Raw genomic sequence first — 15,080 nt, 5'->3', positions numbered from 1 at the left:
TTATATTTTACTGTTGTCTTGTTTGCTTGTCCTCACACTTATAAGGTGACTTAGGGTATTTAGAAAAGCACTAAAAAAATGAATTATTATTATTATTATTGTATTTCTCATGCTGAGAAGGGATAACTTGCCCCGCTATATACAATATACAATGAATGGACAAGGCGCAGGCATACAGAGGGAAGTTTTCTGCCGAGTTGATAGCTGTCTCGGGTTATACAGAGTTGAATGTCACCTACCAGACAATCAGAAACTGTATCTGAAATATTGACAATTGAAAATATTTTGAATATGGACATTTTTCTAAACGCATATAATGCCTTGTAATTTGAGAATTGTATAAAAATAAACTTTGGACAGTTCAAATATTACCTTAATTGACCATAACAATATTACAACATGTAGCAGATGAAAAGAGAGCAGCAAATGTATAATGCACCTTCACTTGTGAGTTTAATAGTCAAATCAATAGCTTGCACAGTTATGTGACTATATCTTACAACAATGAAACACGTAACACATAACATATGGTCCAGTAAAGTCTAAATATTTTGAAAATAATTTCCATGTTAGTGATAACCTTTTGTCTTTTGACAGTCCAAATTGCTCTTCATACACAGGAAAAAATGGTCTGGACACATTACAGTAACATTGTAGAGGCATGATCTTAGTACTAGAATGATAATTTTACTGTCACGATTTTCTCCTTGGTTGATCACAGTATGGCACATTCTCCAGAAGAAGGCTCTTTCGGGGTCGAAGCTCTACAAGATGGAGTAAATTGGATAATAATCGGAATGCAAATATTTCCTTTTATACCTTATTGTGCAAGACAAAAATGTAAAGGCATGGAATAAACTTACGTATAGTATTTTGTGATAAATGCTCAGCTTGAATGACATTTAGACGAAGAATACTTTCCACATCAGAGCTCATTTTTATCATCTGAAAGTATATGGCAAACAGCCCAATGCAGACATATTAGCTATAGCAAGACACACTGATTGATGTATACAATGATTAAAAAATTGAATCTTTATGATCCACAAATGTCCTAGCCTGGCTGCCAGCCCAACTTCTCCCCGCCCACAAAAAAACTTGGTCGGGAAGTTGGGTCTGGAGGGTCTTGTATTGGGGACAACTACAGAAAAACAGAATCGGGACTGACCAATGAAATTGCCAGGGCGGGCTTTATACGATGATGGACAGATGATCAACAGTAACGTAATCAACAACGTCACGAAAGAGCGCTTGGGATGAATTTGTTTTCAACAAACAACATATTACGTTGCTCTGATTGGTTGTAGGTCTATCCAATTGAGCGAAGAGGCATTTGTTTTACGAGTTCGGTTGAAACACACGCCCCGTAGTCACAGCCCAACGGAGACTTTTCAGACTCATATTCTGACTAGAATTATGAGTATGACAACTTCAGGCTACAGATGTCCTGCAATAAGGTGATTTTTTCTTCTGGTGTACATATTCTCTTGAACTCAGCATATGCTACTGTGTTTACCTATCAGTATCACTTGGCATTATTAGCTATTTCACCTTATTTATGTTTTCTTCTGAAGTTTCCTCTTTGTTTTTTCTGTATTCCTCATTTATTTTTAACCTTGCAGCTGTAAGAAAAAAACAACTTCAATCAACACAAGGTTATGATATTATCATACCTAAACACATGGTTCATTGTAATACTTTTCATGCAAGGATAGGTAGCTATGATGTAGTACTACATGCAGGGTCAGCTCCAAGGGGGGGCATTGGGGCGCAATGTCCCCCCAAATGGAATGCTGCGCCCCATCAAAAAAATATTTTGTTAAAGTATAATTGAGAAATACTGGCATTGGCTATAAATTAAATATCAAGATGGCTACATTTTCCTGCAGAATATGCAGGTCTGCTCTTATTTTGACTCTCAAATGCTTTGTAAATGCGTGCCCCCTTGTGAACCCCCCCCCCCCCCCCATTTAATTCGTTCTGGAGCTGAGTCCGACACAGAGTTGAAGCTAGTTTCATATTTGAACATTTGTCTCACATTCGGAAGACACTACTTTGCAGCGTTGCCTTAGGGGCCGGGTGAAAACTATAAACCCATACAATTTTGAACAATTATGACTTTTAAAATTATTTTATGAATATAAAACCTCAAACAAACAGTAAAGTTTTCCAACAATGTCTGGTATACTTCCACAGCCTTTCCTTTCTAAATGAAATAAGTAAATGTAAAAATAATGGTAGAAAACCGCTAATCTCTGAAAATATCTTAAAATCCTCCCTAATCTCAATAACGTTTTCAAAATTGTGTCAAAAAAACTCAAATATACACCAGATTATTAAAATAATGTCTGACCTACTACCACACCCTTTACCTTTAAAAAAAAAATGTTAAGCAAACTAAAGAGTTTTTGATGTAGGCCAACGCCAAGACAGCACCAGCCACCGTATGTTCCAGGTAAGAGAAACTGTATACACAAATGCACAGTAGCCTGATGCATTTGTTGGGAGTTGGAGGAGGCGGGAGGCGACCCTGATGGACGAGAGGGTCGCCTCCCTACTCCTATGGGTTGTAGGGGGGAAATCTCTGACTGTTGTCTATGCATATGGACCGAACAGAAGATCGGGGTATTTTGCCTTTTTAGGGCCCCAGTGGGGAGTACATGGAAAATGACAGGGACACCCAGAGAGGCGTGACTGGGGGGAAAGGCCTCCCTGATCTGAACCCGAATGGGTGTTTGTTGTTGTATTTCTGTGCTAGTCATGGATTATCTATAACAAACACCATGGTCGAACATAAGGATGCTCATAAGTATACGTGGTACCAGAACACCCTAGGCCGAAGGTCTATGATTGATTTTGTAATCATGTCGTCGGATCTGAGGTTGTATGTTTTGGAGTTTTCAACCGATCACAATCTTGTGGTGAGTTGGGTCATGGGGTGGGGGAAGACTTGACAGGCCTGGTAAACCCAAGTGAGTAGTGCGGGTAAACTGGGACCATTTGGAGGAGGCCCCTGTTCGCGAGATCTTCAACTCACACTTCCAGCAGAGTTTCTCAGGTATCCCTGCAGAAGTTGGGGGCATTGAACCGGAGTGGGCAATGTTCAAAGCCTTCATTGCTGAAGCCGTGGTGGAGAAATGCAGCTGAGGTAGTCACTGAGGTAGTCAAACGACTCCACAGTGGCAAAGCCCGGGGATTCTTGCCCTTCTTGGGCGATCCAATCCCTGTACATCCAAAGCCAGAGTTTTGTCCGGGTCCTTGGCACAAAGTTGAGTTTGTTCCGTGTGGGGGTTGGTCTCCGCAAGGGCTGTGCTTTGTCACCAATCCTGTTTGTGATATTAATGGACAGGATATTGAGCCGTAGTCGGGATGGGAAGGGTTGCGGTTTGGTGGGCTGGGGATTCCATCGCTACTTTTTGCGGATGATGTGGTCTTCCTGTCATCATCGGTCCGTGACCTTCAGCACTCACTAGATCATATCGCAGGTGAGTGTGAAGCGGCTCGGATGAGGATCAGCACCTCTAAATCTGAGGCCATGGTTCTAAACCGATGGAGTGCTTACTCCGGGTAGGGAATGAGTTCTTACCCCAAGTGAAGGAGTTCAAGTACCTCAGGGTCTTGTTCGCGAGTGAGAGGAGAATGGAGTAGGAGGTTGGCCGGAGAATCGGGGCAGCGGGGGCAATAGTGCGAATAGCATTCGCACTATCGCATCGTTGAGCCGGAAGGCAAAACTCTCAATCTACCAGTCAAGTTTAGATCCTACCCTCACCTATGGTCATGAAAGTTGGGTCATAACCAAATTGTTTCCTCAGGAGGGTGGCTGGTGTCTCCCTTAGAGGTAGGGTGAGGTGCTCAATCATCCGTGAGGAGCTCGGAGGAGAGCCGCTGCTCATTTGCATCAAAAGGAGCCAGTTGAGGTGGTTTGGGCACCTGGTAAGGATACTGGTTAGTAAAGGGTGTGGAAGTAGGCCAAGCATTATTAGAATAATCTGGTCTATATTTGAGGTTTTTCTGTACAATTTTTTAAAGATTTTTAAGATTGCCAAGGATTTCATGCAATTTTCAGAGATTAGCGGTTTTCTATCATTCTTTTGGTGTGGAAGTAGGCCAGACATGATTAAAATAATCTGGTGACAGTTTGAGGTTTTATATCCATAGAAATATAATTAAACACATACATTTCCTAAATTGTATGGTTTAGTTTTCACCCGGTCCCTAACTCGACGCTGCAAAGTAGCGTCTTCCGAATGTGAGACGAATGTCGAATATGAAACTAACTTCACCTCACTGAGTCATACTACATGTTGTAGGCCACTTAGCCTACAACAATATACTTTGAATTAGGATTTGTAGCATACAATGTAGTTAGATTAGCTACTGTATACATTATATGTTATAGAATATAATTACAGTGTAATATTATTACACTTTAATTAGAATAGGATGCATGCAGATTGCAGCAGCAGCCTGACCAAATGTTAGCACCGTAAATGCCAAACTAGCCATTTCCCTATGCACAACTAGAGTAGCCTATACCCTGTACTAATTGCTACCTGTCAATGCTCTATCGTCCTCTTTGAAAACATCCATTCTTGTCCGATGCAAAGCTTTGAACGCTTTCAGTACCTGCACGGAAATAAATAACCATGGAATAAACACAATCTTGTTTATCTACCACTATTTGGCAAAGCAAGTATTCCTTAAACAGCTAACTGTCAGTGTCAACACTATACGGCAGATTCCGCAACACTAAGCCTAGTAAAGCAGGGGGGTGTTCGATCAACGTTGATTAAGGAAAAGCGAGACTTATTCTGCCAAGTCTCTCTTATTTCAGCGAGAGTTCCGTTCCATGAAAGTGGCTTATTCTAGTTCTAGCTACGTAACCAAGGTAACTTATACTTCGGACCTAGCCTGCTCCGTGTTAGGCTAAAAGTCGAGCTAAACAGATGGGCTCTGGTTAAACTAAGATGTGTTGCAAACCATTTCAAACAGGCAGAAACAGAATCTCAAAAGACAGTCCGTCGAGTAAATTCCTGCGCGCAAAGCACTTTGTTCGGAAACATAAGCGAAGACTTTTTGAAGTGCAGACATGAATGCATTTACGTGTTTACTTCATCTCCAAACAATGTATTTATTTAAATAAACAAGTTAAGAAATAATGTCACTAAAGCAGGGCCGGTTTTACGCACGGGCCGATGCCCGGGGCGCCACAAAGTTAGGGGCGGCTTTTTCCGCCGAGGGGCGGCTTTTTCCGCAATGTGTGTGTTTGGCCCTCTGCTGGCAAAAAAGGTTTTGTGATTGTGTTCGTGCCACTTGTCCCGTGTACTCTGTTGGGGCGGCCAGCGGCGTAGGTGGCGGAACAAGGGGTGCCAAATGTGCTAGGACCGCCACTGCACTTTAGCCTAACTGTTTTCAAAAGCCATTGATAAATGTAGGCTACATAAAATAAGGCCTTAGAAATTAAGCAGAGCGTATAGACAAGTTACAATCAATTATGGCGTAGGGCCTATCCGTTCTTTGACAACCCTGTGGATGAAGGTGCTCAGATTATACAAAGAGCGTTTATCCCGCCAGCCCCAAGGTGTCTTCAGAGACAGAAGTAATGCTTCCCTGACTAGTATATGTAGAAGAGGTATAGGTTCAGCAGGCCCAGCATAGTTTATTTTTATAGATTTTATTGTCATTCTTAAAAAATATATACATAGAAAAACACTTCAGCAACTCGCAAGGGTGGCAATGAACACATAAGAGCAGCATACCATCCTTTGTAGAAAGTAGTAGAAAGGAGAGTAGTAGACTATAATAGTAGAAATTAGGGTAGTAGACTGCAGTCTATGCAGGTAGGCCTAGACGATGTAGTCTGCTGGAATCACACACAAGGAAGCAAACTCACTGTAGCCGCGCCTTGACCACTGTTCAGTCTGTCTGCATCTCTGTGTGTCTTTTCATGTGGGACATTCTTGAACAGGTTGGTGACTTCAAAAGGTTTAGCAAAGGCAACTATGCCAGGAAATATGAAGGGTATACCTTGCTCCAAAGCAGTACCTGAATATTGTCATCAGTTTTCCAGGTAATTTTGAAGCACAAAGAATCAAGGAGACTTTTTATTCAATTGTATAAAGCATTTTCATTGTTTAAAATAGCCTATATGTTGACAAGCCTCTATATTACTTAATCCTCTCCTTCTGGCTTCCCCAATATTATAGGTGCAATGTACTGTCCACATGGTGTATCCAGGCCCACTGGAAGACTCGGGGGGTGACTGCCTGGTGCCCCCAGGGTCGAAAAAGCATTTCTAATGTGCCCTCTAGAGTGGCAAAAATGTGACCAAGTACCCTACTGTCTGCCATTCACATTGTGAAATATGCTTGAGTGCCCAGGGTGCCCCTTTATGCAATACAAATGATAGTGTGCCCTCTATAAATGTCAAAACATGTCTTAATTAGTTTCTTTATAGTAGAGAAAATGTAATGCAGTACCCTATAAGGTTCCCTTACAATGGTCTAAATTTGACTGTTCCCATGCCCTTACTTCCAATGGAAAAGGGTGCTATTATGAAGTGCCCTTTATGCTGCCCCTACATGACAGTGTCCCAAATGGTGCCCTTTCCAAAAGACGATTAGATGCTGTGCCCAACAGTTTCCCCTACAATGTGCCCAAATGTGGGCATGCTTTCCCAAAGTGAGGCTGTGACAACAGTAGCAGCCCTTTAAATGTTTCCACCCCTGCCCTTCAAACAGCCACAGTCTGCCACTGTCCAAGCCCCCTCTGGATCTGTGGAAGCAGACCATGTTAATAGGAAATCTGGGGCAGCTGTCCATACACTGTCAGACAGAATAGTAATAATTGGATTTGGATTAAATATGTACGTAATATAATAATTATATTTTCTTAGTCATGCTGATTAACCTTAAAAGACTGTTTTTCCAAGTAGTGTTGCTTTCGTCGACGAAAATTATGGTTAAATATCGTCGTTAACAAACCTTTACCGGAAACATTTCCCTTTTTGGTGACAACAAAAAAAAAAATGTTTTACGCTGCTGAAAACACTTTGCTGGTTTACGCTTAGCTTTTTGCGACATAACTCCTCTTTTCAACGATTGCCTGATCTGGACTGCACAGTATAAGCTTATTGAGGTCTAGCTTGAATTAGCGTTGCCTGTTTGTGGAACGGAAGGTAAGTGGAACGGCTTGAGGCTTAGCTAAATCTAAATTGACGTTTACCCAAGTGATACGTATTCGTGTAAACACAACTTGCGTTAGCGACGTTGATGGAACACCCCCGTGGAACAGAGATTCATTCTCATGTTTTATAATATACATTTCACATGGACATAGGAAAGCAATAATGTATTTTAACATTATTGCATTATTTAAACAACAACAACAAAACTAAAACCGTTGTGGTATATTCTAGCTTTACATACAGGACGTTTCTACAACTCACCTTCAACCGAGTCCCCATCTTAACATCAGAACGTGTCGTATCGGACTTCCTGTCAGAATGTCCCAAACGGTCTGCCTTCTTTTAAACCAATAGTTGTGCTGTAAAAGTCCGCGGCCAATGGACTTTAACCATATTGAGTGTCTAAACCCGAGCCCCTGAGCGTGGAACGTGGGATGCGCTCTAGTTTGCGCCATGGCTGACGAGATAACTAAAGCGCAGACTGCCGAACCTGGCGGAGATACAATATTTGGGAAAATTATCCGCAAGGAGATTCCGGCAAAGATTTTCTATGAAGATGATCAGGTGTGCATACACTAGTGTCATGCAAACCATATTGCCAGGCTTTGTAGCCACCGTGTTAGCTTGCTAGCTAGTTATGAATTGGTGTCGTTAATACGATATTGCTAGCTCTAACCCTCACCCATAGGCCTAATCAAACACATGTCTTTTTTCAGTGCATTGCCTTCCACGATGTGACTCCACAGGCACCCACTCATTTTTTAGTTGTCCCAAGAAAACCAATCGTCCAACTGTCTAAAGCAGAAGATTGTGATGCAGTCGTAAGTAACTAACTTTTGGAAGGCTACTGGACATTTATGTCATTGTTCATCTTACTGCACTATCATCGTGGTATTGGAGTGTGTATCTGGAGTACGTAACCAAGTGGGTTGATCTGTTTGAATGGGAGCGTAGCCAGACTCATCTGCCAGAGAAAATAAACCATTAACTCGCAGATAGTTTGGTTTCGGGGCTAAAGCTGAGGAGGTGGACTAAAACCTGCTCTGCATGGCTCCTCTAGACCTGCATTGCCTGCTGCAGTGGACTATCCGACCATGACCAGTAGATGGCGTTCTTGTTCTTAAATTGGAAACACTCAATTCCCACAATGACTCAAATATTCTGATCTAGCCTTGCCATATCTAGATTTTAAGTGTTTAATTCAAAGCAGGATATGATTTATCTTAAAAATTCTAGGATTTTGACACAAAAAGGACGCACTGTACATTGACTGCTTAAACTCATTAGTTATATTTGTTTTATCTTGACCTGTGGTGTCTCAGTTACTGGGTCACATGATGATCGTGGCCAAGAAGTGTGCTGAGCAGGTGGGCCTGCCCAAGGGCTACAGGCTGGTGGTCAACGACGGCCCGGATGGCGGCCAATCAGTCTACCACATCCATATCCACGTGATGGGTGGGCGCCAGATGGGCTGGCCCCCTGGTTAGCTGATCCCTGCTGCTGTAACAGACATAACTTATTACTGTTACTTCTGTATTCCCATTTCAACAAAATGCTGTCCCCTTGCTACTCTATGGGATGTCAACAACTCTGTCATGTAGACTTAATAGGGAACACTTTCTCTGTTGAATAAATGCACTTCACAAAGGCAGGCTGAGTGATGTTTTTCATTCTTTTATCATGATGCATAACATGTTTAATTTGTTTAGTACATGCTGAAGAAAATTTACTTTTGAAAGAAAATCTTATGGAAATTATTCTACATTAATGGCACAGGATATTGTAGTTTGGGATGCCACCTTTATATTGTGTGCTGTGTGCATGCATTAAAGTGCAACCACATCTCCAGAATCACTGAAAATGAAATTGTTTTGCTGCAAAATGACCAATGTATGCCCATATCTGCATGTGTACAAATGAATTAATTGATGATTAATCACACTCTTGGCTTGATTTGCCCATCAGTCTGAAATAGTTTTATACCAGTGAGGCTGGTGAGATGTGGTGCAATGTAGTGAGATAATGAAACACACTGTATGCTATGTTGCAATAAAATTGCAAGTTATTTATTGTAATTAATCACTATTGTATTTCTAGACAAACTCTAAATCTTTGATGCTATAAATCAGCTTACTAACCCTATCAAACTCTGAAGTTGTGCAAATCACTCTAAATGATTCCCAAAGAGTAAGTGGATCTATAATAAATCCGTAAGAGTTCCAGTTTAGTGTTCAGATATAGGTGAAAGAATAGAAAATAGTTATTTGGTGGTGTTCAAAATAGCCGGTATGTAGTGGCCTATATATGGCAGGCCACAAGGGGAGTGGTAAGAGAAGTGGTTGGCATTCAGTTCAGTTGCTCAGCTCTAGAACAAAAGGCGTATGGTGAGAAGCTGAAATCAGATGTGGGCAAGTCTAGACTGAAAAACGGCCCAGGACTTCGAAAACGCAGACAGCTCACGACTGTATTATATATATTTTTTTGCATTATGCCGCGGCCGTTTGACCGGCCGTTCGGGAAATCTCCCGACAGCCAGTGCCTCAGTTGACCCTCATCTCGCCAGACTTTATATGCTCATTTGAAATAGGGGTTATGCGGAGCGCTCAGCCTTCGAACCGGAAAACAGATGTAATCGTTTCCGCTTCTCACTTCTGTACACATCTGCAGCGCTAGGTGATCCAAATAACTTATATTGACAGTAGTGATGGGAAGTTTGGTTCTTTTTACTGATTCGGTTCTTTGAATCTCGTTCAGTAAAATGAACGAATCTTTTTTCGAGTCATTTGTTCATTTCAGGGGGGGGGGGGGGGGGGGGGGGGGGTTGGGGGCTATACGTCCACTGCAAAGGACGTATAGCCCCTATACGTCCACTGTAGGTTAGTGCATGACATGTGCACCAGCAAATACTATTTCAAAATAAATTCCTGCATTAAAATAATGTATCATGAGTTTGTATGATTTGGTCATGTATTATCACACTAGCATTTAATTATCACGTCAAACAATTACACTGCACTAAACTGTAAGTGTAAATGTAAAGTGAAAATAACAAAACCAGTCAGTATGATGACTTGAGCGAATATCATTCATTCACGTCTTACTAAAACAGCGGCCACGCGAAAGGGAATAAGGAAACTGTTTCCTCTACTAAAAAATACAATGCGGGTCACGTGAAAAAAGGATCCAAAGACTCGTAGAAAGACCGAGTCGGGGAAGGAACTAATCATTCGTTTCCTCTAGCTACAGAGCCTATGCAGGTCACGTGAAAAATGATCCAAAGACTCGTAGAAAGACCGAGTCGGGAAAGGAACGAATCGTTCGTTTCCTCTTGCTACAGCCTATACAGGTCACGTGAAAAATGATCCAAAGACTCGTAGAAAGACCGAGTCGGGAAAGGAACGAATCGTTCGTTTCCTCTAGCTACAGAGCCTATGCAGGTCACGTGAAAAATGATCCAAAGACTCGTAGAAAGACCGAGTCGGGAAAGGAACGAATCGTTCGTTTCCTTTTGCTACAGCCTATACAGGTCACGTGAAAAATGATCCAAAGACTCGTAGAAAGACCGAGTCGGGAAAGGAACGAATCGTTCGTTTCCTCTAGCTACAGAGCCTATGCAGGTCACGTGAAAAATGATCCAAAGACTCGTAGAAAGACCGAGTCGGGAAATGAACGAATCACTCGTTGAGAGGACTCGTTACTCCCGAGTCCTTATAAGGATTCGTTCAAAATGAACGAATCGTTCACGAACGACACATCACTAATTGACAGGGAAGTTCAAGGATTTTATAAGTTGTATTACTCTCTACATTAGGGTAAGTGTGACAGGAATAAAGTGATGAGTTCATATAACGTTATAATAGCCTAACGTTAGACCGTTTCCCAGGAGGTAGCACTAACACTAGCTCTACACATTAACTACACAGTAGGCTACATAGCTACACAACTAGTGCTAAATTATCAATGAATATGAATTCAGCAAATTAATTTAAGAAGCTCATTTTAATTTAGTGTCATATCCATATCATTATTCTGGTTTCCATAGCTAGGACCTATCGTTCCTAGAAGGAATTACGTTTACTAGCCTACTATGGCTAGTAAGTAGTAATTCTCACAATGTCACACTGACATTGTGAGAATAATTAATATTTAAAAAACGATTTGCACATTCTGATCATGTTGAACAGAGCATGGATGCTGTATACAGTGAGATGTTCATTTAATGGCAGGTGAATTTCGCATGTGGAACTGTGAAATGTAGCTAATGTAATCTCATGTATACCCAGTTACAAGTAAATGAGTTGTACAAATTGCACCTCGTGAAGAAAGTGCCAAAAACTGACCAAGAGATGGTGTAGGCCTATAGAAGAATAAAGGCTAATCTCCAAAAAGATTTACTGGAACACAAGTTACGGGAGGATGCATGGTCACAGGTGATGTTAATTGTAGGAACAATAACCTACATTAATATTAATTGTTGAATTTGCTGAATTTCTATTTTGACCAAGAGATGTTGTACATAGGGCAGAAGAATAAAGGCTGATCTTGTAAGGCTATCCACCTGCCCCCACCTCTCATATTGTAAAATATGGAGTTACTGGATGGAGTCTCAACTTGATGGCTCTCACATCTTTGTAACTTACTGTAGCATTGCTAGACATGTTGATAAGTAAGGGTCAAGATTCTGGTGTGATTGTAGTTGTTCTTGGGTATAAAAGGAATTGTGAAGCATTGTTCTGTGGATTCTTGATCTCCTGAGACCTTCTCCTCAGCTCTGGCTTGTCCTAGGCCTACTCCTTCTTCCTCACCTCATGCTTTCTATCTCTGGTTTACAATAATCATGGTAGAGTAGGCATAAGAGTTAACTTAATTGATTGCATTCGTTTGCAATATGATAAAATGATTATATTATTTAACCTTAATTTGACCATTCTTGCTCTGATTTAACCCAAATAGTCAAATAACTGCAATTCCATTGGTATTGGCATTATTTGGTTAATGTTAATACATTGTTCAGTTTCCCATCTCCCTTCAAACCATAGGGAATTAGGTTCGGTTGTTTGGCCAATATATTGACCCCCAACAATGTTGAAATAGATTTGCTGAAATAACAGTTACAGGACGGTAGCCTACATCATGTAAATTGTAGGAATCATATGAGTCATGTAAATTGTAGGAACAATAGCCGATAGAAATAGGCTACTCATTATTAGATTTCTATTTGTAGGCAATAAAGAAGACCAAATATCATTTCAATTATTTGTCTTTATTTCAGTGCCAAAAGGCATTTGGTCAATTCTGAGTGCAAATCCACGGCGAGTAACACTATCGATGAAGACCCAAGGGCTGAGAATGTTGCTAAAATAAATTACAGATTGTGACAGGAAACGGTAACGTTAACTTAGGTATTCATCAGGGAATTAAAGTACATCAAACCGCAGTCTTAAAATCGTCTCCCGGCGTATAACTAAGCGATTTAAAAAATTTTCGAGATCGCTCGGCTGAACCAGGAAATTATATGCCGTGTCTGCCAACGCTATCAGGCTAAGAAAGTGGGAGGGGATCGGTAGAAACGCAGAGTTTGGCATGGAAAACCTGCTAGCGAGCAGGTTAGTTTCAAGGAGTAAGTTACCATGGAAACTTACCAAAAGGTTTCGTTACCTCTCTTTCTGGAACGTGGAACTCGGAGTATGCCTCTTTTCAGGGTTAAACAACTCAAAGTTTTCATTAAACCCCCTACTTGGAATACCCCCTGGTCACTTCCACCTTTCCAAGCAGTGATGGGAATGTCTGCAAAATTGGGGTTAGGATGTCTTCACAAGATAAAGTCAAGACATTCCTAAGGACCATTTCGGATATCATCTTGCTCTTGCCAAAAGAAGGTCAAACATCAAGTAAGGTCAGTTGAATCTTAAGTGGCATCAGTAAATGCCAGGCAGGGAGTGTTCTGCCCTGAATGTGTTTTATTCTATGTGTAACAACCTAAGTTGACGAGTACTTTTATTTTGGTACTGTTATGCAGAAGACTTATTTTGACAATACAATGAAACTGGCATTCAACTCAAATTAACAACAAAATTCTACGGTATTGAAACGTGTGGTTGTTTTTATTACACACGTGGACAAAATTGTCGTAAATAGTCACTGAAATAACTTGAAACTGACAAAAGAAATAATACATTAAAATGTACTGAAAATTAACAAATGAAATTGCTTTTGAATTGTGGTTCAGCGTGATATCAGGATGGTGCCGAGGGTGGCTGCCTCGGTCGGTTGGTGTGCTCTGTTTTGTTTTGTCTGTTAATTCAGTCTTCTGCCAAGATTTTCGGAGTTTGCCAACAAGAGACGAACTCCTAAACATCAGGGAAACAACTCCTGTGGATTTATTTCCCACTTTTCTGCTCCCAGCGGCAAAATTAGTGGGCATTTTTGTCAATTCCGCTCTAGGCTTTGCTCAAGCAGTGAAACGCCGTAGAAGGGGAAAGCGAGCGTAAGCGTTAATTCGGCTACGCAGACGTGGGATCCGAACACTGATTCCCAGTTTTTTCCTCTCCACGTACGTTCACTGTGCAACAAAATGGACGAACTTCAGTTACTAACCCTAACCCTGAAAAACAGAGACTTTGGCCAAATCCCAATACTCCGTCTTACCCCTACCCCTTAGTTTTGCGCATTCCCGTGAGAGTAAGGGTGTCCCAATACTCTTTTTGCCCGAAGGGTAGGGCTAAGACGAAGGGGTATACACCCTTTAAAACCGGGAGCTTCATTGAAACCTAGGGGTATGTGAATACTGCGCTACCTGCAACAATGGCGGACGTTCCTACCCTCACCTATGGCCACAAACTATGGGTAGTGACCAAAAGAACGAGACCGGGCTCTCCATTAGAGATAGGGTGAGAAGCTCGGTCATCCGGGAGGGGCTCAGAGTAGAACCGCTGCTCCTCCGCGTCGAGAGGAGCCAGCTGAGGTGGCTTGGGCATCTGATCAGGATGCCTCCTGGACGCCTCCCTGGTGAGGTGTTCTGGGCACGTCCCACTGTGAAGACCCAGGACACGCTGGAGGGACTATGTCTACGCTAACGCTACATTGCTGATTTGCACAACAGTCCTGCATTTCTCTGATTAGCCTTGAATGGACTCATGCATGTCTACAGTTTTAACTAAACTCCATTAGCAGCGAATTTAGCTTGATATCAGTGCATAACACTACTTGCTTTAGAGACATCGATATACGTAACCAAGTGGTGTCTCATTTCATAGGGCTATGTAGCCCTTCCCTTACGGAAGGAAAATATATTGCAGTATATTGGAAAATATCATGTGATATATTAGGCAATAAATGTCCATATATGGGATTTAATATTTATATTGTACAATACATTGCAACATATTCAGCATTAATATATAATATGTGTTTATATATCCCAAAATATGTGCAATTTTATATCTATAAATACCACTATGTATTCCGATTTATATGGGAAAATGTATTGGTAATATATGTAAAGATATAGTGTCACATGTATGTTTAATATATGGTAGAATATATTTTAATTATGTTCAAAAATATACAGCTGCAAGCAGCAATGGCGGATTCCTCCTTCAAAATGGCAAAATATTGTAAAATTGATAAAATAGGTAGTTATACCGGGATTACCCAGAAAACTATAAACTGTTTTGTAATAAAAAAATATAAAAAAAATCTATATATATTAGTGCTGTCAAACGATTAAAATATTTAATCGCGATTAATCGCATTAATGTCATAGTTAACTCGCGATTAATCACAATTAATCGCACATTTCTATTTCTATCTATTCTAAATGTCCCTTGATTTCTTTTTGTCCCATTCTTTTTTCAAATTTTAATGCTCTTATCAACATGGAAAAGTGGTTCGG

At 41.0% G+C, this 15,080-nt stretch overlaps 2 protein-coding genes across 2 annotated transcripts; one reads left to right on the top strand and one right to left on the bottom strand.

Moving 5' to 3' along the window:
- Positions 1-429: 429 nt before the first annotated feature.
- On the bottom strand, positions 430-7,522 carry lyrm7 (LYR motif containing 7). The gene is made up of 5 exons (XM_047014778.1): positions 7,448-7,522; positions 4,554-4,626; positions 1,552-1,622; positions 864-945; positions 430-764 (listed from the first exon to the last, which is right to left on the bottom strand). Exons 1-5 carry the CDS (start codon positions 7,463-7,465, stop codon positions 694-696), a joined length of 315 nt encoding a protein of 104 aa, XP_046870734.1. The 5' UTR covers positions 7,466-7,522; the 3' UTR covers positions 430-693.
- hint1 (histidine triad nucleotide binding protein 1) lies at positions 7,056-8,837 on the top strand. The gene is made up of 4 exons (XM_047014777.1): positions 7,056-7,177; positions 7,541-7,750; positions 7,903-8,007; positions 8,509-8,837. The coding sequence occupies exons 2-4, from the start codon at positions 7,640-7,642 to the stop codon at positions 8,671-8,673; spliced, it is 381 nt and encodes a 126-aa protein (XP_046870733.1). The 5' UTR covers positions 7,056-7,177; positions 7,541-7,639; the 3' UTR covers positions 8,674-8,837.
- The last annotated feature ends 6,243 nt before the right edge of the window (positions 8,838-15,080 follow it).

The sequence above is a fragment of the Hypomesus transpacificus genome, unplaced genomic scaffold (assembly GCF_021917145.1).
Source record: "Hypomesus transpacificus isolate Combined female unplaced genomic scaffold, fHypTra1 scaffold_27, whole genome shotgun sequence".
NCBI lineage: Eukaryota > Metazoa > Chordata > Actinopteri > Osmeriformes > Osmeridae > Hypomesus > Hypomesus transpacificus.
Note: the sequence above shows the minus strand (reverse complement) of the source record. Positions and strands in the feature narration are given on the sequence as shown.

Excerpts from the sequence above, each read along its gene's own strand:
- lyrm7 (XM_047014778.1), bottom strand. Across the intron at positions 1,623-4,553 it reads GGACGATAGAGCATTGACAG|CTGCAAGGTTAAAAATAAAT; the intron begins GTAGCAATTAGT and ends TTTTTCTTACAG. Across the intron at positions 765-863 it reads TTTATCACAAAATACTATAC|AGCTTCGACCCCGAAAGAGC; the intron begins GTAAGTTTATTC and ends TCCATCTTGTAG.
- hint1 (XM_047014777.1), top strand. The coding sequence starts at position 7,640 with ATGGCTGACGAGATAACTAAAGCGCAGACTGCCGAACCTGGCGGAGAT. Across the intron at positions 7,751-7,902 it reads TTTTCTATGAAGATGATCAG|TGCATTGCCTTCCACGATGT; the intron begins GTGTGCATACAC and ends GTCTTTTTTCAG. Across the intron at positions 8,008-8,508 it reads CAGAAGATTGTGATGCAGTC|TTACTGGGTCACATGATGAT; the intron begins GTAAGTAACTAA and ends GTGGTGTCTCAG.